Below are 19509 nucleotides of genomic sequence, written 5' to 3'. Positions count from 1 at the left end.
AGAGGTGTGAAAGAGAGCAGAGGAGGAGAGGTGTGAAAGAGAGCAGAGGAGGAGAGGTGTGAAAGAGAGCAGAGGAGGAGAGTTGGGAAAGAGGGCAGAGGAGGAGCGTTGGGAAAGAGGGCAGAGGAGGAGAGGTGGGAAAGAGGGCAGAGGTGGAGAGGTGGGAAAGGGAGCAGAGGTGGAGAGGTGGGAAAGAGGGCAGAGGAGGAGAGGTGGGAAAGAGGGCAGAGGAGGAGAGGTGAGAAAGAGGGCAGAGGAGGAGAGGTGGGAAAGAGGGCAGAGGAGGAGAGGTGAGAAAGAGGGCAGAGGAGGAGAGGTGGGAAAGAGGGCAGAGGAGGAGAGGTGGGAAAGAGGGCAGAGGAGGAGAGGTGGGAAAGAGGGCAGAGGAGGAGAGGTGGGAAAGAGGGCAGAGGAGGAGAGGTGGGAAAGAGAGCAGAGGTGGAGAGGTGGGAAAGAGGGCAGAGGAGGAGAGGTGGGAAAGAGAGCAGAGGTGTAGAAGTGGGAGAGGTCGGAAAGAGAGCAGAGGAGGAGAGGTGGGAAAGAGAGCAGAGGAGGAGATGTGGGAAAGAGAGCAGATGAGGAGAGGTGGGAAAGAGAGCAGATGAGGAGAGGTGGGAAAGAGAGCAGAGGAGGAGAGGTGTGAAAGAGAGCAGAGGAGGAGAGGTGGGAAAGAGAGCAGAGGAGGAGAGGTGGGAAAGAGGGCAGATGAGGAGAGGTGGGAAAGAGAGCAGATGAGGAGAGGTGGGAAAGAGGGCAGAGGAGGAGAGGTGGGAAAGAGGGCAGAGGAGGAGAGGTGGGAAAGAGGGCAGAGGAGGAGAGGTGGGAAAGAGAGCAGAGGAGGAGAGGTGGGAAAGAGAGCAGATGTGGAGAGGTGGGCGAGGTGGGAAAGAGAGCAGAGGAGGAGAGGTGAGAAAGAGGGCAGAGGAGGAGAGGTGAGAAAGAGGGCAGAGGAGGAGAGGTGAGAAAGAGGGCAGAGGAGGAGAGGTGAGAAAGAGGGCAGAGGAGGAGAGGTGAGAAAGAGGGCAGAGGAGGAGAGGTGAGAAAGAGGGCAGAGGAGGAGAGGTGAGAAAGAGGGCAGAGGAGGAGAGGTGAGAAAGAGGGCAGAGGAGGAGAGGTGAGAAAGAGGGCAGAGGAGGAGAGGTGGAACAGAGGGCAGAGGAGGAGAGGTGGGAAAGAAGGCAGAGGAGGAGAGGTGGGAAAGAGGGCAGAGGAGGAGAGGTGGGAAAGAGAGCAGATGTGGAGAGGTGGGCGAGGTGGGAAAGAGAGCAGATGTGGAGAGGTGGGCGAGGTGGGAAAGAGAGCAGAGGAGGAGCGTTGGGAAAGAGGGCAGAGGAGGAGAGGTGGGTAAGAGGGCAGAGGAGGAGAGGTGGAAAGAGAGCAGAGGTGGAGAGGTGGGAAAGAGGGCAGAGGAGGAGAGGTGGGAAAGAGGGCAGAGGAGGAGAGGTGAGAAAGAGGGCAGAGAGGAGGAGAGGTGGGAAAGAGGGCAGAGGAGGAGAGGTGGGAAAGAGGGCAGAGGAGGAGAGGTGGGAAAGAGGGCAGAGGAGGAGAGGTGGGAAAGAGGGCAGAGGAGGAGAGGTGGGAAAGAGAGCAGAGGTGGAGAGGTGGGAAAGAGGGCAGAGGAGGAGAGGTGGGAAAGAGAGCAGAGGAGGAGAGGTGGGAAAGAGAGCAGATGAGGAGAGGTGGAAAGAGAGCAGATGAGGAGAGGTGGGAAAGAGAGCAGAGGAGGAGAGGTGTGAAAGAGAGCAGAGGAGGAGAGTTGGGAAAGAGGGCAGATGAGGAGAGGTGGGAAAGAGAGCAGATGAGGAGAGGTGGGAAAGAGAGCAGAAGTGGGAGAGGTGGGAAAGAGGGCAGAGGAGGAGAGGTGGGAAAGAGGGCAGAGGAGGAGAGGTGGGAAAGAGGGCAGAGGAGGAGAGAGAAAGAGGAGAGAAGGAAGGTGAGAAAGAGGGCAGAGGAGGAGAGGTGGGAAAGAGGGCAGAGGAGGAGAGGTGAGAAAGAGGGCAGAGGAGGAGAGGTGAGAAAGAGGGCAGAGGAGGAGAGGTGAGAAAGAGGGCAGAGGAGGAGAGGTGAGAAAGAGGGCAGAGGAGGAGAGGTGGAACAGAGGGCAGAGGAGGAGAGGTGGAAAAGAAGGCAGAGAGGAGGAGAGGTGGGAAAGAGGGCAGAGGAGGAGAGGTGGGAAAGAGGGCAGAGGAGGGAGAGGTTGGAAAGAGAGCAGAGGAGGAGAGGTGGGAAAAGAGAGCAGATGTGGAGAGGTGGGCGAGGTGGGAAAGAGAGCAGAGGAGAGGTGAGAAAGAGGGCAGAGGGAGGAGAGGTGAGAAAGAGGGCAGAGGAGGAGAGGGAGAAAGAGGGCAGAGGGGAGGAGGTGGAGAAAGAGGGCAGAGAGGGAGAGGTGAGAAAGAGGGCAGAGGAGGAGAGGGGTGAGAAAGAGGGCAGAGGAGGAGAGGTGAGAAAGAGGGCAGAGGGGAGAGGTGAGAAAGAGGGCAGAGGAGGAGAGGTGAGAAAGAGGGCAGAGGAGGAGAGGTGAGAAAGAGGCAGAGGAGGAGAGTGGAACAGAGGCAGAGGAGGAGAGGTGGAAAAGAAGGCAGAGGAGGAGAGGTGGAAAGAAGGCAGAGGGAGAGGTGGGAAAGAGAGCAGAGGAGGAGAGGTGGGAAAGAGAGCAGAGGGAGGTGGGAAAGAGAGCAGAGGAGGAGAGGTGGAAAGAAGGCAGAGGAGGAGAGGTTGGAAAGAGAGCAGAGGAGGAGAGGTGGGAAAGAGACAGATGTGAGAGGTGGGCGAGGTGGAAAGAGAGAGCAGTGGAGGGGAGGTGGGAAAGAGAGCAGAGAGGAGCGTTGGGAAAGAGGGCAGAGGAGGAGAGGTGGGTAAGAGGGCAGAGGAGGAGAGGTGGGAAAGAGAGCAGAGGTGGAGAGGTGGGAAAGAGGGCAGAGGAGGAGAGGTGGGAAAGAGGGCAGAGGAGGAGAGGTGGGAAAGAGGCAGAGGAGGAGAGGTGGGAAAGAGGGCAGAGGAGGAGAGGTGGGAAAGAGGGCAGAGGAGGAGAGGTGGGAAAGAGGGCAGAGGAGGAGAGGTGGGGAAAGAGGGCAGAGGAGGAGAGGTGGGAAAGAGAGCAGAGGTGGAGAGGTGGGAAAGAGGGCAGAGGAGGAGAGGTGGGAAAGAGAGCAGAGGAGGAGATGGGAAAGAGAGCAGATGAGGAGAGGTGGGGAAAGAGAGGCAGATGAGGAGGTGGGAAAGAGACAGAGGAGGAGAGGTGAAAGAGAGCAGAGGAGGAGAGTTGGGAAAGAGAGCAGATGAGGAGAGGTGGGAAAGAGAGCAGATGAGGAGAGGTGGGAAAGAGGGCAGAAGTGGAGAGGTGGGAAAGAGGGCAGAGGAGGAGAGGTGGGAAAGAGGGCAGAGGAGGAGAGGTGGGAAAGAGGGCAGAGGAGGAGAGGTGGGAAAGAGAGCAGAGGAGGAGAGGTGGGAAAGAGAGCAGATGTGGAGAGGTGGGCGAGGTGGGAAAGAGAGCAGATGTGGGGAGGTGGGCGAGGTGAGAAAGAGAGCAGAGGAGGAGAGGTGAGAAAGAGGGCAGAGGAGGAGAGGTGAGAAAGAGGGCAGAGGAGGAGAGGTGAGAAAGAGGGCAGAGGAGGAGAGGTGAGAAAGAGGGCAGAGGAGGAGAGGTGAGAAAGAGGGCAGAGGAGGAGAGGTGAGAAAGAGGGCAGAGGAGGAGAGGTGAGAAAGAGGGCAGAGGAGGAGAGGTGAGAAAGAGGGCAGAGGAGGAGAGAGAAAGAGGGCAGAGGAGGAGAGGTGGAACAGAGGGCAGAGGAGGAGAGGTGGAAAAGAAGGCAGAGGAGGAGAGGTGGGAAAGAGGGCAGAGGAGGAGAGGTGGGAAAGAGGGCAGAGGAGGAGAGGTTGGAAAGAGAGCAGAGGAGGAGAGGTGGGAAAGAGAGCAGATGTGGAGAGGTGGGCGAGGTGGGAAAGAGAGCAGAGGAGAGGTGAGAAAGAGGGCAGAGGAGGAGAGGTGAGAAAGAGGGCAGAGGAGGAGAGGTGAGAAAGAGGGCAGAGGAGGAGAGGTGAGAAAGAGGGCAGAGAGGAGGAGAGGTGAGAAAGAGGGCAGAGGAGGAGAGGTGAGAAAGAGGGCAGAGGAGGAGAGGTGAGAAAGAGGGCAGAGGAGGAGAGGTGAGAAAGAGGGCAGAGGAGGAGAGGTGGGAAAGAGGGCAGAGGAGGAGAGGTGAGAAAGAGGGCAGAGGAGGAGAGGTGGAACAGAGGGCAGAGGAGGAGAGGTGGAAAAGAAGGCAGAGGAGGAGAGGTGGAAAAGAAGGCAGAGGAGAGGTGGGAAAGAGAGCAGAGGAGGAGAGGTGGGAAAGAGAGCAGAGGAGGAGAGGTGGGAAAGAGAGCAGAGGAGGAGAGGTGGGAAAGAGAGCAGAGGAGGAGAGGTGGGAAAGAGAGCAGAGGAGGAGAGGTGGGAAAGAGAGCAGAGGAGGAGAGGTGGGAAAGAGAGCAGAGGAGGAGAGGTGGGAAAGAGAGCAGAGGAGGAGAGGTGGGAAAGAGAGCAGAGGAGGAGAGGTGGGAAAGAGAGCAGAGGAGGAGAGGTGGGAAATAGAGCAGAGGTGGAGAGGTGGGAAAGAGGGCAGAGGAGGAGAGGTGGTAAAGAGAGCAGATGTGGAGAGGTGGTAAAGAGAGCAGATGTGGAGAGGTGGGCGAGGTGGGAAAGAGAGCAGAGGAGGAGAGGTGAGAAAGAGGGCAGAGGAGAAGAGGTGAGAAAGAGGGCAGAGGAGAAGAGGTGAGAAAGAGGGCAGAGGAGGAGAGGTGGGAAAGAGGGCAGAGGAGGAGAGGTGGGAAAGAGGGCAGAGGAGGAGAGGTGGGAAAGAGGGCAGAGGAGGAGAGGTGGGAAAGAGGGCAGAGGAGGAGAGGTGGGAAAGAGGGCAGAGGAGGAGAGGTGGGAAAGAGGGCAGAGGAGGAGAGGTGGGAAAGAGGGCAGAGGAGAAGAGGTGAGAAAAGGGCAGAGGAGGAGAGGTGGGAAAGAGAGCAGAGGTGTAGAAGTGGGAGAGGTCGGAAAGAGAGCAGAGGAGGAGATGTGGGAAAGAGAGCAGAGGAGGAGAGGTGGGAAAGAGAGCAGATGTGGAGAGGTGGGCGAGGTGGGAAAGAGAGCAGAGGAGGAGAGGTGGGAAAGAGCAGAGGTGGAGAGGTGGGAAAGAGGGCAGAGGAGGAGAGGTGGGAAAGAGAGCAGAGGTGGAGAGGTGGGAAAGAGAGCAGAGGTGGGAGAGGTGGGAAAGAGAGCAGAGGAGGAGAGGTGGGAAAGAGAGCAGATGAGGAGAGGTGGGAAAGAGAGCAGATGAGGAGAGGTGGGAAAGAGAGCAGAGGAGGAGAGGTGGGAAAGAGAGCAGAGGAGGAGAGGTGGGAAAGAGGGCAGAGGAGGAGAGGTGGGAAAGAGGGCAGAGGAGGAGAGGTGGGAAAGAGGGCAGAGGAGGAGAGGTGGGAAAGAGGGCAGAGGAGGAGAGGTGGGAAAGAGGGCAGAGGAGGAGAGGTGGGAAAGAGGGCAGAGGAGGAGAGGTGGGAAAGAGAGCAGAGAGGAGAGGTGGGAAAGAGGGCAGAGGAGGAGAGGTGAGAAAGAGGGCAGAGGAGGAGAGGTGAGAAAGAGGGCAGAGGAGGAGAGGTGGGAAAGAGAGCAGATGTGGAGAGGTGGGCGAGGTGGGAAAGAGAGCAGAGGAGGAGAGGTGAGAAAGAGGGCAGAGGAGGAGAGGTGAGAAAGAGGGCAGAGGGAGGAGAGGTGGAGAAAGAGGGCAGAGGAGGAGAGGTGAGAAAGAGGGCAGAGGAGGAGAGGTGAGAGAAAGAGGGCAGAGGAGGAGAGGTGAGAAAGAGGGCAGAGGAGGAGAGGTGAGAAAGAGGGCAGAGGAGGAGAGGTGAGAAAGAGGGCAGAGGAGGAGAGGTGAGAAAGAGGGCAGAGGAGGAGAGGTGAGAAAGAGGGCAGAGGAGGAGAGGTGAGAAAGAGGGCAGAGGAGGAACAGAGGGCAGAGGAGGAGAGGTGGGAAAGAGAGCAGAGGAGGAGAGGTGGGAAAGAGAGCAGAGGAGGAGAGGTGGGAAAGAGAGCAGAGGAGGAGAGGTGGGAAAGAGAGCAGAGGAGGAGAGGTGGGAAAGAGGGCAGAGGAGGAGAGGTGGGAAAGAGGGCAGAGGTGGAGAGTTGGGAAAGAGAGCAGAGGTGGAGAGGTGGGAAAGAAAGCAGAGGTGGAGAGGTGGGAAAGAGAGCAGAGGTGGGGAGAGGTGGGAAAGAGAGCAGAGGAGGAGAGGTGGGAAAGAGAGCAGAGGAGGAGAGGTGGGAAAGAGAGCAGATGAGGAGAGGTGGGAAAGAGAGCAGAGGAGGAGAGGTGGGAAAGAGAGCAGAGGAGGAGAGGTGGGAAAGAGGGCAGAGGAGGAGAGGTGGGAAAGAGGGCAGAGGAGGAGAGGTGGGAAAGAGGGCAGAGGAGGAGAGGTGGGAAAGAGGGCAGAGGAGGAGAGGGGAAAGAGGGCAGAGGAGGAGAGGTGGGAAAGAGGGCAGAGGAGGAGAGGTGGGAAGAGCAGAGGAGAGAGGTGAGAAAGAGGGCAGAGGAGGAGAGGTGGGAAAGAGGGCAGAGGAGGAGAGGTGGGAAAGAGGGCAGAGGAGGAGAGGTGGGAAAGAGAGCAGATGTGGAGAGGTGGGCGAGGTGGGAAAGAGAGCAGAGGAGGAGAGGTGAGAAAGAGGGCAGAGGAGGAGAGGTGGGAAAGAGGGCAGAGGAGGAGAGGTGAGAAAGAGGGCAGAGGAGGAGAGGTGAGAAAGAGGGCAGAGGAGGAGAGGTGAGAAAGAGGGCAGAGGAGGAGAGGTGAGAAAGAGGGCAGAGGAGGAGAGGTGAGAAAGAGGGCAGAGGAGGAGAGGTGAGAAAGAGGGCAGAGGAGGAGAGGTGAGAAAGAGGGCAGAGGAGGAGAGGTGAGAAAGAGGGCAGAGGAGGAGAGGTGGAACAGAGGGCAGAGGAGGAGAGGTGGAAAAGAAGGCAGAGGAGGAGAGGTGGGAAAGAGAGCAGAGGAGGAGAGGTGGGAAAGAGAGCAGAGGAGGAGAGGTGGGAAAGAGAGCAGAGGAGGAGAGGTGGGAAAGAGAGCAGAGGAGGAGAGGTGGGAAAGAGGGCAGAGGAGGAGAGGTGGGAAAGAGGGCAGAGGTGGAGAGTTGGGAAAGAGAGCAGAGGTGGAGAGGTGGGAAAGAAAGCAGAGGTGGAGAGGTGGGAAAGAGAGCAGAAGTGGAGAGGTGGGAAAGAGAGCAGAGGTGGAGAGGTGGGAAAGAGAGCAGAAGTGGAGAGGTGGGAAAGAGAGCAGAGGTGGAGAGGTGGGAAAGAGGGCAGAGGTGGGAAAGAGGGCAGAGGAGAAGAGGTGGGAAAGAGGGCAGAGGAGGAGAGGTGGGAAAGAGGGCAGAGGAGGAGAGGTGGGAAAGAGAGCAGAGGTGTAGAAGTGAGAGGTCGGAAAGAGAGCAGAGGAGGAGAGGTGGGAAAGAGAGCAGAGGAGGAGATGGGAAAGAGAGCAGAGGAGGAGAGGTGGGAAAGAGAGCAGATGTGGAGAGGTGGGCGAGGTGGGAAAGAGAGCAGAGGAGGAGAGGTGGGGTTGAGCAGAGGAGGAGAGGTGGGAAAGAGAGCAAAGGTGGAGAGGTGGGAAAGAGAGCAAAGGTGGAGAGGTGGGAAAGAGAGAAGAGGTGGGAGAGGTGGGAAAGAGAGCAGAGGAGGAGAGGTGGGAAAGAGAGCAGATGAGGAGAGGTGGGAAAGAGACAGATGAGGAGAGGTGGGAAAGAGAGCAGATGAGGAGAGGTGGGAAAGAGAGCAGATGAGGAGAGGTGGGAAAGAGGGCAGAGGAGGAGAGGTGGGAAAGAGGGCAGAGGAGGAGAGGTGGGAAAGAGGGCAGAGATTGAGAGAGGGTGAAAGAGGGCAGAGGAGGAGAGGTGGGAAAGAGGGCAGAGGAGGAGAGGTGGGAAAGAGAGCAGAGGAGGAGAGGTGGAAAGAGGGCAGAGGAGGAGAGGTGAGAAAGAGGCAGAGGAGGAGAGGTGAGAAAGAGGGCAGAGGAGGAGAGGTGAGAAAGAGGGCAGAGGAGGAGAGGTGAGAAAGAGGGCAGAGGAGGAGAGGTGGGAAAGAGAGCAGATGTGGAGAGGTGGGCGAGGTGGGAAAGAGAGGAGGAGAGGTGAGAAAGAGGGCAGAGAGGAGGAGAGGTGAGAAAGAGGGCAGAGGGAGGAGAGGTGAGAAAGAGGGCAGAGGAGGAGAGGTGAGAAAGAGGGCAGAGGAGGAGAGGTGAGAAAGAGGGCAGAGGAGGAGAGGGAGAGAAAGAGGGCAGAGGAGGAGAGGTGAGAAAGAGGGCAGAGGAGGAGAGGTGAGAAAGAGGGCAGAGGAGGAGAGGTGAGAAAGAGGGCAGAGGAGGAGAGGTGAGAAAGAGGGCAGAGGAGGAGAGGTGGAAAAGAGGGCAGAGGAGGAGAGGTGGAAAGAAGGCAGAGGAGGAGAGGTGGGAAAGAGAGCAGAGGAGGAGAGGTGGGAAAGAGAGCAGAGGAGGAGAGGTGGGAAAGAGGGCAGAGGAGGAGAGGTGGGAAAGAGAGCAGAGGAGGAGAGGTGGGAAAGAGGGCAGAGGAGGAGAGGTGGGAAAGAGGGCAGAGGTGGAGAGTTGGGAAAGAGAGCAGAGGTGGAGAGGTGGGAGAAAGACAGAGGTGGAGAGGTGGGAAAAGAGCAGAAGTGGGAGAGGTGGGAAAGAGAGCAGAAGTGGAGAGGTGGGAACGAGAGCAGAAGTGGAGAGGTGGGAACGAGAGCAGAGGTGGAGAGGTGGGAAAGAGGGCAGAGGTGGGAAAGGGCAGAGGAGAAGAGGTGGGAAAGAGGGCAGAGGAGGAGAGAGGTGGGAAAGAGGGCAGAGGAGGAGAGGTGGGAAAGAGAGCAGAGGTGTAGAAGGGGAGAGGTCGGAAAGAGAGCAGAGGAGGAGAGGTGGGAAAGAGAGCAGAGGAGGAGATGTGGGAAAAGAGAGCAGAGGAGGAGAGGTGGGAAAGAGAGCAGATGTGGAGAGGAATGAGGTGGGAAAGAGAGCAGAGGAGGAGAGGTGGGGCTGAAGAGGTGGGAGAGGTGGGAAAGAGAGCAAAGGTGGAGAGGTGGGAAAGAGAGCAAAGGTGAGAGGTGGGAAAGAGAGAAGAGGTGGGAGAGGTGGGAAAGAGAGCAGAGGAGGAGAGGTGGGAAAGAGAGCAGATGAGGAGAGGTGGGAAAGAGAGCAGATGAGGAGGTGGGAAGAGAGCAGATGAGGAGAGGTGGGAAAGAGAGCAGATGAGGAAAGGGGTGGGAAAGAGGGCAGATGTGGAGAGGTGGGAAAGAGGGCAGAGGAGGAGAGGTGGGAAAGAGGGCAGAGATTGAGAGGTGTGAAAGAGGGCAGAGGAGGAGAGGTGGGAAAGAGGGCAGAGGAGGAGAGGTGGGAAAGAGAGCAGAGGGAGGAGAGGTGAGAAAGAGAGGCAGAGGAGGAGAGGTGAGAAAGAGGGCAGAGGAGGAGAGGTGTGAGAAAGAGGGCAGAGGAGGAGAGGTGAGAAAGAGGGCAGAGAGGAGAGGAGAAAGAGGGGCAGAGGAGGAGAGGTGGGAAAGAGGGCAGAGGAGGAGAGGTGGGAAAGAGGGCAGAGGAGGAGAGGTGGGAAAGAGAGCAGAGGAGGAGAGGTGGGAAAAGAGAGCAGATGTGGAGAGGTGGGCGAGGTGGGAAAGAGAGCAGATGTGGAGAGGTGGGCGAGGTGGGAAAGAGAGCAGAGGAGGAGAGGTGAGAAAGAAGACAGAGGAGGAGAGGTGAAAGAGGGGGCAGAGGAGGAGAGGTGAGAAAGAGGGCAGAGGAGGAGAGGTGAGAAAGAGGGCAGAGGAGGAGAGGTGAGAAAGAGGGCAGAGGAGGAGAGGTGAGAAAGAGGGCAGAGGAGGGGAGGTGAGAAAAGAGGCAGAGGAGGAGAGGTGAGAAAGAGGGCAGAGGAGGAGAGGTGGAACAGAGGGCAGAGGGAGGGAGAGGAGGAAAAGAAGGCAGAGGAGGAGGAGAGGTGGGAAAGAGAGCAGAGGAGGAGAGGTGGGAAAGAGAGCAGAGGAGGAGAGGTGGGAAAGAGCAGAGGAGGAGAGGTGGGAAAGAGAGCAGATGTGGGGAGAGAGGTGGGCGAGGTGGGAAAGAGAGCAGATGTGGAGAGGTGGGCGAGGGTGGGAAAGAGAGAAGAGGTGGGAGAGGTGGGAAAGAGAGCAGAGGAGGAGAGTAGGAAAGAGAGCAGAGGAGGAGAGGTGGGAAAGAGAGCAGATGAGGAGGTGGGAAAGAGAACAGATGAGGAGAGGTGGGAAAGAGAGCAGATGAGAGAGGTGGGAAAGAGAGCAGATGAGGAGAGGTGGGAAAGAGGGCAGAGGAGGAGAGGTGGGAAAGAGGGCAGAGGAGGAGAGGTGGGAAAGAGGGCAGAGATTGAGAGGTGTGAAAGAGGGGCAGAGGAGGAGAGGTGGGAAAGAGGGCAGAGGAGGAGAGGTGGGAAAGAGAGCAGAGGAGGAGAGGTGAGAAAGAGAGCAGAGGAGGAGAGGTGAGAAAGAGGGCAGAGGAGGAGAGGTGAGAAAGAGGGCAGAGGAGGAGAGGAGAAAGAGGGCAGAGGAGGAGAGGTGAGAAAGAGGGCAGAGGAGAGGTGGAGAAAGAGGGCAGAGGAGGAGAGGAAAAGAAAGAGGGCAGAGGAGGAGAGGTGAGAAAGAGGGCAGAGGAGGAGGAGGTGAGAAAGAGGGCAGAGGAGGAGAGGTGGAACAGAGGGGCAGAGGAGGAGAGGAGAAAAGAAGGCAGAGGAGGAGAGGTGGGGTAAGAGACAGAGGGAGGAGAGGTGGGAAAGAGAGCAGAGGAGGAGAGGTGGGAAAGAGAGCAGAGGAGGAGAGGTGGGAAAGAGAGCAGAGGAGGAGAGGTGGGAAAGAGGGCAGAGAGGAGGAGAGGTGAGAAAGAGGGCAGAGGAGGAGAGGTGGAACAGAGGGCAGAGGAGGAGAGGTGGGAAAGAAAGCAGAGGTGGAGAGGTGGGAAAGAGAGCAGAGGTGGAGAGGTGGGAAAGAGAGCAGAAGTGGAGAGGTGGGAACGAGAGCAGAGGTGGAGAGGTGGGAAAGAGAGCAGAGGAGGAGAGGTGGGAAAGAGAGCAGAGGTGGAGAGGTGGGAAAGAGAGCAGAGGAGGAGAGGTGGGAAAGAGAGCAGATGAGGAGAGGTGGGAAAGAGAGCAGATGAGGAGAGGTGGGAAAGAGAGCAGATGAGGAGAGGTGGGAAAGAGAGCAGAGGTGGAGAGGTGGGAAAGAGAGCAGAGGTGGAGAGGTGGGAAAGAGAGCAGAGGTGGAGAGGTGGGAAAGAGAGAAGAGGTGGGAGAGGTGGGAAAGAGAGCAGATGAGGAGAGGTGGGAAAGAGAGCAGATGAGGAGAGGTGGGAAAGAGAGCAGATGAGGAGAGGTGGGAAAGAGAGCAGAAGTGGAGAGGTGGGAAAGAGGGCAGAGGAGGAGAGGTGGGAAAGAGGGCAGAGGAGGAGAGGTGGGAAAGAGGGCAGAGGAGGAGAGGTGGGAAAGAGGGCAGAGGAGGAGAGGTGGGAAAGAGGGCAGAGGAGGAGAGGTGGGAAAGAGGGCAGAGGAGGAGAGGTGGGAAAGAGGGCAGAGGAGGAGAGGTGGGAAAGAGGGCAGAGGAGGAGAGGTGGGAAAGAGGGCAGAGGAGGAGAGGTGGGAAAGAGGGCAGAGGAGGAGAGGTGGGAAAGAGGGCAGAGGAGGAGAGGTGGGAAAGAGGGCAGAGGAGGAGAGGTGGGAAAGAGGGCAGAGGAGGAGAGGTGGGAAAGAGAGCAGAGGAGGAGAGGTGGGAAAGAGAGCAGAGGAGGAGAGGTGGGAAAGAGAGCAGATGAGGAGAGGTGGGAAAGAGAGCAGATGAGGAGAGGTGGGAAAGAGAGCAGATGAGGAGAGGTGGGAAAGAGAGCAGAAGTGGAGAGGTGGGCAAGGTGGAAAAGAGAGCAGAGGAGGAGAGGTGGGAAAGAGAGAAGAGGTGGGAGAGGTGGGAAAGAGAGCAGATGAGGAGAGGTGGGAAAGAGAGCAGATGAGGAGAGGTGGGAAAAGAGAGCAGATGAGGAGAGGTGGGAAAGAGAGCAGATGAGGAGAGATGGGAAAGAAAGCAGAAGTGGAGAGGTGGGAAAGAGGGCAGAGGAGGAGAGGTGGGAAAGAGGGCAGAGGGAGGAGAGGTGGGAAAGAGGGCAGAGGAGGAGAGGTGGGAAAGAGGGCAGAGGAGGAGAGGTGGGAAAGAGAGCAGAGGAGGAGATGTGGGAAAGAGAGCAGAGGAGGAGAGGTGGGAAAGAGAGCAGAGGTGGAGAGGTGGGGAGATGGGAAAGAGCAGAGGTGGAGAGGTGGGAAAGAGGGCAGAGGAGGAGAGGTGGGAAAGAGAGCAAAGGTGGAGAGGTGGGAAAGAGAGCAGAGGTGGAGAGGTGGGAAAGAGCAGAGGTGGAGAGGTGGGAAAGAGGGCAGAGGAGGAGAGGTGAGAAAGAGGGCAGAGGAGGAGAGGTGGAGAAAGAGGGCAGAGGAGGAGAGGTGGGAAAGAGCAGAGGTGGAGAGGGGTGGGAAAGAGAGAGGTGGAGAGGTGGGAAAGAGGGCAGAGGAGGAGAGGGTGAGAAAGAGGGCAGAGGAGGAGAGGTGAGAAAGAGGGCAGAGGAGGAGAGGTGGAACAGAGGGCAGAGGAGGAGAGGTGGAAAAGAGAGCAGAGGGAGGAGAGGTGGGAAAGAGAGCAGAGGAGGAGAGGTGGGAAAGAGAGCAGAGGAGAGAGGTGGGAAAGAGGCAGAGGAGGAGAGGTGGGAAAGAGGGCAGAGGTGGGAGAGGTGGGAAAGAGAGCAGAGGAGGAGAGGTGGGAAAGAGGGCAGAGGTGGAGAGTTGGGAAAGAGAGCAGAGGTGGAGAGGTGGGAAAGAAAGCAGAGGTGGAGAGGTGGGAAAGAGGGCAGAGGAGGAGAGGTGAGAAAGGGGCAGAGGAGGAGAGGTGAGAAAGAGGGCAGAGGAGGAGAGGTGGAACAGAGGGCAGAGGAGGAGAGGTGGAAAAGAGAGCAGAGGAGGAGAGGGAAAGAGAGCAGAGGAGGAGAGGTGGGAAAGAGAGCAGAGGAGGAGAGGTGGGAAAGAGAGCAGAGGAGGAGAGGTGGGAAAGAGAGCAGAGGTGGGAGAGGTGGGAAAGAGAGCAGAGGAGGAGAGGTGGGAAAGAGGGCAGAGGTGGAGAGTTGGGAAAGAGAGCAGAGGTGGAGAGGTGGGAAAGAGAGCAGAGGAGGAGAGGTGGGAAAGAGAGCAGAAGTGGAGAGGTGGGAAAGAGGGCAGAGGAGGAGAGGTGGGAAAGAGGGCAGAGGTGGAGAGGTGGGAAAGAGGGCAGAGGAGGAGAGGTGGGAAAGAGGGCAGAGGAGGAGAGGTGGGAAAGAGGGCAGAGGTGGAGAGTTGGGAAAGAGAGCAGAGGTGGAGAGGTGGGAAAGAGAGCAGAGGTGGAGAGGTGGGAAAGAGAGCAGAGGTGGGAAAGAGGGCAGAGGAGTAGAGGTGGGAAAGAGGGCAGAGGAGGAGAGGTGGGAAAGAGAGCAGAGGAGGAGAGGTGGGAAAGAGAGCAGATGAGGAGAGGTGGGAAAGAGGGCAGAGGAGGAGAGGTGGGAAAGAGAGCAGAGGAGGAGAGGTGGGAAAGAGGGCAGAGGTGGAGAGGTGGGAAAGAGGGCAGAGGAGGAGAGATGGGAAAGAGGGCAGAGGTGGAGAGGTGGGAAAGAGAGCAGAGGTGGAGAGGTGGGAAAGAGAGCAGAGGTGGAGAGGTGGGAAAGAGAGCAGAGGAGGAGAGGTGGAGAGGTGGGAAAGAGAGCAGAGGTGGAGAGGTGGGAAAGAGGGCAGAGGAGCAGAGGTGGGAAAGAGAGCAGAGGTGGGAAAGAGGGCAGAGGAGTAGAGGTGGGAAAGAGAGCAGAGGAGGAGAGGTGGGAAAGAGAGCAGAGAGGAGAGGTGGGAAAGAGGAGAGGAGGAGAGGTGGGAAAGAGAGCAGAGGAGGAGATTGGGAAAGAGAGCGGGGAGAGGTGGGAGAGTGGGAAAGAGGGGGGAGGTGGGAAAGAGAGCAGAGGTGGGAGAGGTGGGAAAGAGAGCAGAGGAGGAGAGGTGGGAAAGAGAGCAGAGGAGGAGAGGTGGGAACGAGAGCAGAGGTGGAGAGGTGGGAAAGAGCAGAGGTGGAGAGGTGGGAAAGAGCAGAGGAGGAGAGGTGGGAAAGAGAGCAGAAGTGGAGATGAGCAGAGGAGGAGAGGTGGGAAAGAGGGCAGAGGAGGAGAGGTGGGAAAGAGGGCAGAGGAGGAGAGGTGGGAAAGAGGGCAGAGGAGGAGAGGTGGGAAAGAGGGCAGAGGAGGAGAGGTGGGAAAGAGGGCAGAGGAGGAGAGGTGGGAAAGAGGGCAGAGGAGGAGAGGTGGGAAAGAGGGCAGAGGTGGAGAGTTGGGAAAGAGAGCAGAGGTGGAGAGTTGGGAAAGAGAGCAGAGGTGGAGAGGTGGGAAAGAGAGCAGAGGTGGGAAAGAGGGCAGAGGTGGAGAGGTGGAAAAGAGAGCAGAGGTGGGAAAGAGGGCAGAGGAGGAGAGGTGGAAAAGAGAGCAGAGGTGGGAAAGAGAGCAGAGGTGGGAAAGAGCGCAGAGGAGGAGAGGTGGGAGAGGTGGGAAAGAGAGCAGAGGAGGAGAGGTGGGAAAGAGAGCAGAGGAGGAGAGGTGGGAAAGAGAGCAGATGAGGAGAGGTGGGAAAGAGGGCAGAGGAGGAGAGGTGGGAAAGAGGGCAGAGGAGGAGAGGTGGGAAAGAGGGCAGAGGTGGAGAGGTGGGAAAGAGAGCAGAGGTGGGAAAGAGGGCAGAAGAGTAGAGGTGGAAAAGAGAGCAGAGGAGGAGAGGTGGGCGAGGTGGAAAAGAGAGCAGAGGAGGAGAGGTGGGAGAGGTGGGAAAGAGAGCAGAGGAGGAGAGGTGGGAAAGAGAGCAGAGGAGGAGAGGTGGGAAAGAGAGCAGAGGAGGAGAGGTGGGAAAGAGAGCAGAGGAGGAGAGGTGGGAACGAGAGCAGAGGTGGAGAGGTGGGAACGAGAGCAGAGGTGGAGAGGTGGGAAAGAGAGCAGAGGAGGAGAGGTGGGAAAGAGCGCAGAAGTGGAGAGGTGGGAAAGAGAGCAGAGGAGGAGAGGTGGGAAAGAGGGCAGAGGAGGAGAGATGGGAAAGAGGGCAGAGGAGGAGAGGTGGGAAAGAGGGCAGAGGAGGAGAGGTGGGAAAGAGGGCAGAGGAGGAGAGGTGGGAGAGGGCAGAGGGAGGAGAGGTGGGAAGGAGGCAGAGGTGGAGAAAAAGAGAGCAGAGGTGGAGAGGTGGGAGAGCAGAGGTGAGAGGTGGGAAAGAGAGCAGAGGTGGAGAGGTGGGAAAGAGGGCAGAGGTGGAGAGGTGGGAAAGAGAGCAGAGGTGGAGAGGTGGGAACGAGAGCAGAGGTGGACAGGTGGGAAAGAGAGCAGAGGTGGGAAAGAGAGCAGAGGTGGAGAGGGAAAAGAGAGCAGAGGAGGTAAAGAGAGCAGAGGAGGAGAGGTGGGAAGAGAGCAGAGGTGGGAAAGAGCGCAGAGGTGGGAAAGAGCGCAGAGGAGGAGAGGTGGGAGAGGTGGGAAAGAGAGCAGAGGAGGAGAGGTGGGAAAGAGAGCAGAGGAGAGGTGGGAAAGAGAGCAGATGAGAGAGGTGGGAAAGAGGGCAGAGGAGAGAGGTGGGAAAGAGGGCAGAGGAGAGAGGTGGGAAAGAGGGCAGAGGTGGGAGAGGTGGAAAGAGAGCAGAGGTGGGAAAGAGGGCAGAAGAGTAGAGGTGGAAAAGAGAGCAGAGGAGAGAGGTGGGCGAGGTGGAAAGAGAGCAGAGGAGGAGAGGTGGGAGAGGTGGGAAAGAGAGCAGAGGAGGAGAGGTGGGAAAGAGAGCAGAGGAGGAGAGGTGGGAAAGAGAGCAGAGGAGGAGAGGTGGGAAAGAGAACAGATGAGGATAGGTGGGAACGAGAGCAGAGGTGGAGAGGTGGGAACGAGAGCAGAGGTGGAGAGGTGGGAAAGAGAGCAGAGGGAGGTGGGAAAGAGCGCAGAAGTGGAGGAAAGAGAGCAGAGGAGGAGAGGTGGGAAAGAGGGCAGAGGAGGAGAGGTGGGAAAGAGGGCAGAGGAGGAGAGGTGGGAAAGAGGGCAGAGGAGGAGAGGTGGGAAAGAGGGCAGAGGAGGAGAGGTGGGAAAGAGGGCAGAGGTGGAGAGTTGGGAAAGAGAGCAGAGGTGGAGAGGTGGGAAAGAGAGCAGAGGTGGAGAGGTGGGAAAGAGAGCAGAGGTGGAGAGGTGGGAAAGAGAGCAGAGGTGGAGAGGTGGGAAAGAGAGCAGAGGTGGAGAGGTGGGAAAGAGAGCAGAGGTGGGAAAGAGGGCAGAGGATTAGAGGTGGAAAAGAGAGCAGAGGAGGAGAGGTGGGAAAGAGAGCAGAGGAGGAGAGGTGGGAAAGAGAGCAGAGGAGGAGAGGTGGGAAAGAGAGCAGAGGTGGGAGAGGTGGGAAAGAGCGCAGAGGAGGAGAGGTGGGAGAGGTGGGAAAGAGAGCAGAGGAGGAGAGGTGGGAAAGAGAGCAGATGAGGAGAGGTGGGAAAGAGGGCAGAGGAGGAGAGGTGGGAAAGAGAGCAGAGGAGGAGAGGTGGGAAAGAGGGCAGAGGTGGAGAGGTGGGAAAGAGGGCAGAGGAGGAGAGATGGGAAAGAGGGCAGAGGTGGAGAGGTGGGAAAGAGGGCAGAGGTGGAGAGGTGGGAAAGAGAGCAGAGGAGGAGAGGTGGAGAGGTGGGAAAGAGAGCAGAGGTGGAGAGGTGGGAAAGAGGGCAGAGGTGGACAGGTGGGAAAGAGAGCAGAGGTGGGAAAGAGGGCAGAGGAGTAGAGGTGGGAAAGAGAGCAGAGGAGGAGAGGTGGGGAAAGAGAGCAGAGGAGGAGAGGTGGGAAAGAGAGCAGAGGAGGAGAGGTGGGAAAGAGAGCAGAGGAGGAGAGGTGGGAAAGAGAGCAGAGGAGGAGAGTGGGAAAGAGAGCGGAGGAGAGGTGGGAGAGTGGGAAAGAGGGGGGAGGTGGGAAAGAGAGCAGAGGTGGGAGAGGTGGGAAAGAGAGCAGAGGAGGAGAGGTGGGAGAGGTGGGAAAGAGAGCAGAGGAGGAGAGGTGGGAGAGGTGGGAAAGAGAGCAGAGGAGGAGAGGTGGGAAAGAGAGCAGATGAGGAGAGGTGGGAAAGAGAGCAGAGGAGGAGAGGTGGGAAAGAGGGCAGAGGAGGAGAGGTGGGAAAGAGGGCAGAGGAGGAGAGGTGGGAAAGAGGGCAGAGGTGGAGAGGTGGGAAAGAGAGCAGAGGTGGGAAAGAGGGCAGAAGAGTAGAGGTGGAAAAGAGAGCAGAGGAGGAGAGGTGGGCGAGGTGGAAAAGAGAGCAGAGGAGGAGAGGTGGGAGAGGTGGGAAAGAGAGCAGAGGAGGAGAGGTGGGAAAGAGAGCAGAGGAGGAGAGGTGGGAAAGAGAGCAGAGGAGGAGAGGTGGGAAAGAGAGCAGATGAGGATAGGTGGGAACGAGAGCAGAGGTGGAGAGGTGGGAACGAGAGCAGAGGTGGAGAGGTGGGAAAGAGAGCAGAGGAGGAGAGGTGGGAAAGAGAGCAGAGGAGGAGAGGTGGGAAAGAGAGCAGAGGAGGAGAGGTGGGAAAGAGAGCAGAGGAGGAGAGGTGGGAAAGAGAGCAGAGGAGGAGAGGTGGGAAAGAGAGCAGAGGTGGAGAGGTGGGAAAGAGAGCAGAGGTGGGAGAGGTGGGAAAGAGAGCAGAGGAGAGGTGGGAAAGAGAGCAGATGAGGAGAGGTGGGAAAGAGAGCAGATGAGGAGAGGTGGGAAAGAGGGCAGAGGAGGAGAGGTGGGAAAGAGAGCAGAAGTGGAGAGGTGGGAAAGAGGGCAGAGGAGGAGAGGTGGGAAAGAGGGCAGAGGAGGAGAGGTGGGAAAGAGAGCAGAGGTGGAGAGGTGGGAAAGAGAGCAGAGGTGGGAAAGAGGGCAGAGGAGTAGAGGTGGAAAAGAGAGCAGAGGAGGAGAGGTGGGAAAGAGAGCAGAGGAGGAGAGGTGGGAAAGAGAGCAGAGGTGGGAGAGGTGGGAAAGAGCGCAGAGGAGGAGAGGTGGGAGAGGTGGGAAAGAGAGCAGAGGAGGAGAGGTGGGAAAGAGAGCAGATGAGGAGAGGTGGGAAAGAGGGCAGAGGAGGAGAGGTGGGAAAGAGGGCAGAGGAGGAGAGGTGGGAAAGAGGGCAGAGGTGGAAAGAGAGCAGAGGAGGAGAGGTGGGCGAGGTGGAAAAGAGAGCAGAGGAGGAGAGGTGGGAGAGGTGGGAAAGAGAGCAGAGGAGGAGAGGTGGGCGAGGTGGGAAAGAGAGCAGAGGAGGAGAGGTGGGCGAGGTGGGAAAGAGAGCAGAGGAGGAGAGGTGGGCGAGGTGGGAAAGAGAGCAGAGGAGGAGAGGTGGGAAAGAGAGCAGAGGAGGAGAGGTGGGAAAGAGAGCAGATGAGGATAGGTGGGAACGAGAGCAGAGGTGGAGAGGTGGGAACGAGAGCAGAGGTGGAGAGGTGGGAAAGAGAGCAGAGGAGGAGAGGTGGGAAAGAGAGCAGAAGTGGAGAGGTGGGAAAGAGAGCAGAGGAGGAGAGGTGGGAAAGAGGGCAGAGGTGGAGAGGTGGGAAAGAGGGCAGAGGTGGAGAGGTGGGAAAGAGAGCAGAGGTGGAGAGGTGGGAAAGAGAGCAGAGGAGGAGAGGTGGGAAAGAGGGCAGAGGTGGAGAGGTGGGAAAGAGAGCAGAGGTGGAGAGGTGGGAAAGAGGGCAGAGGTGGACAGGTGGAAAGAGAGCAGAGGAGGAGAGGTGGGAAAGAGAGCAGAGGTGGAGAGGTGGGAAAGAGAGCAGAGGAGGAGAGGTGGGCGAGGTGGGAAAGAGGGCAGAGGTGGAGAGGTGGGAAAGAGAGCAGAGGTGGAGAGGTGGGAAAGAGGGCAGAGGTGGAGAGGTGGGAAAGAGAGCAGAGGTGGAGAGGTGGGAAAGAGGGCAGAGGTGGAGAGGTGGGAAAGAGGGCAGAGGTGGAGAGGTGGGAAAGAGGGCAGAGGTGGAGAGGTGGGAAAGAGAGCAGAGGTGGAGAGGTGGGAAAGAGGGCAGAGGTGGGCGAGGTGGGAAAGAGAGCAGAGGAGGAGAGGTGGGCAAGGTGGGAAAGAGAGCAGAGGTGGAGAGGTGGGAAAGAGGGCAGAGGAGGAGAGGTGGGAAGAGAGCAGAGGAGGAGAGGTGGGAAGAGAGCAGAGGAGGAGAGGTGGGAAAGAGAGCAGAGGAGAGAGGTGGGAAAGAGAGCAGAGGAGGAGAGTGGGAAAGAGAGCGGAGGAGAGGTGGGAGAGTGGGAAAGAGGGGGGAAGGAGGAGAGGTGGGAGAGTGGGAAAGAGAGCAGAGGAGGAGAGGTGGGAGAGTGGGAAAGAGAGCGGAGGAGAGGTGGGAGAGTGGGAAAGAGAGCGGAGGAGGAGAGGTGGAGAGTGGGAAAGAGAGGAATAGGATGAGAATGAGGTGAGAGAAGAGAAGAACAGGAAAAGACATGAGAAGGAGGAGAGAATAGA

The 19509-nt window shown here is 58.2% G+C and overlaps 2 protein-coding genes across 2 annotated transcripts in view; one reads left to right on the top strand and one right to left on the bottom strand.

Moving 5' to 3' along the window:
• LOC118376782 (pleckstrin homology domain-containing family G member 1) overlaps nt 1-19509 on the bottom strand; it is a 163163-nt gene that overhangs the window by 18867 nt on the left and 124787 nt on the right.
• On the top strand, nt 65-18946 carry LOC127931397 (uncharacterized). The gene is made up of 10 exons (XM_052523926.1): nt 65-1192; nt 3876-3936; nt 6610-7268; nt 10994-11852; nt 14673-14855; nt 17325-17602; nt 17681-17834; nt 17887-17982; nt 18218-18704; nt 18843-18946. Exons 4-7 carry the CDS (start codon nt 11375-11377, stop codon nt 17774-17776), a joined length of 1035 nt encoding a protein of 344 aa, XP_052379886.1. The 5' UTR covers nt 65-1192; nt 3876-3936; nt 6610-7268; nt 10994-11374; the 3' UTR covers nt 17777-17834; nt 17887-17982; nt 18218-18704; nt 18843-18946.

The sequence above is a fragment of the Oncorhynchus keta genome, chromosome 8 (assembly GCF_023373465.1).
Source record: "Oncorhynchus keta strain PuntledgeMale-10-30-2019 chromosome 8, Oket_V2, whole genome shotgun sequence".
Taxonomy (NCBI): domain Eukaryota; kingdom Metazoa; phylum Chordata; class Actinopteri; order Salmoniformes; family Salmonidae; genus Oncorhynchus; species Oncorhynchus keta.
This window is presented reverse-complemented; position numbering and strand designations above follow the sequence as displayed.

Bases quoted from the DNA above. Each gene is read 5' to 3' on its own strand.
- LOC127931397 (XM_052523926.1), top strand. From the start codon at position 11,375: ATGAGGAGAGGTGGGAAAGAGAGCAGAAGTGGAGAGGTGGGAAAGAGG. The intron at 11,853-14,672 runs GTGGGAAAGAGA...AGATGAGGAGAG, and splicing joins AAGAGAGCAGATGAGGAGAG to GTGGGAAAGAGGGCAGAGGA. The intron at 14,856-17,324 runs GTGGGAGAGGTG...AGAGGAGGAGAG, and splicing joins AAGAGAGCAGAGGAGGAGAG to GTGGGCGAGGTGGAAAAGAG.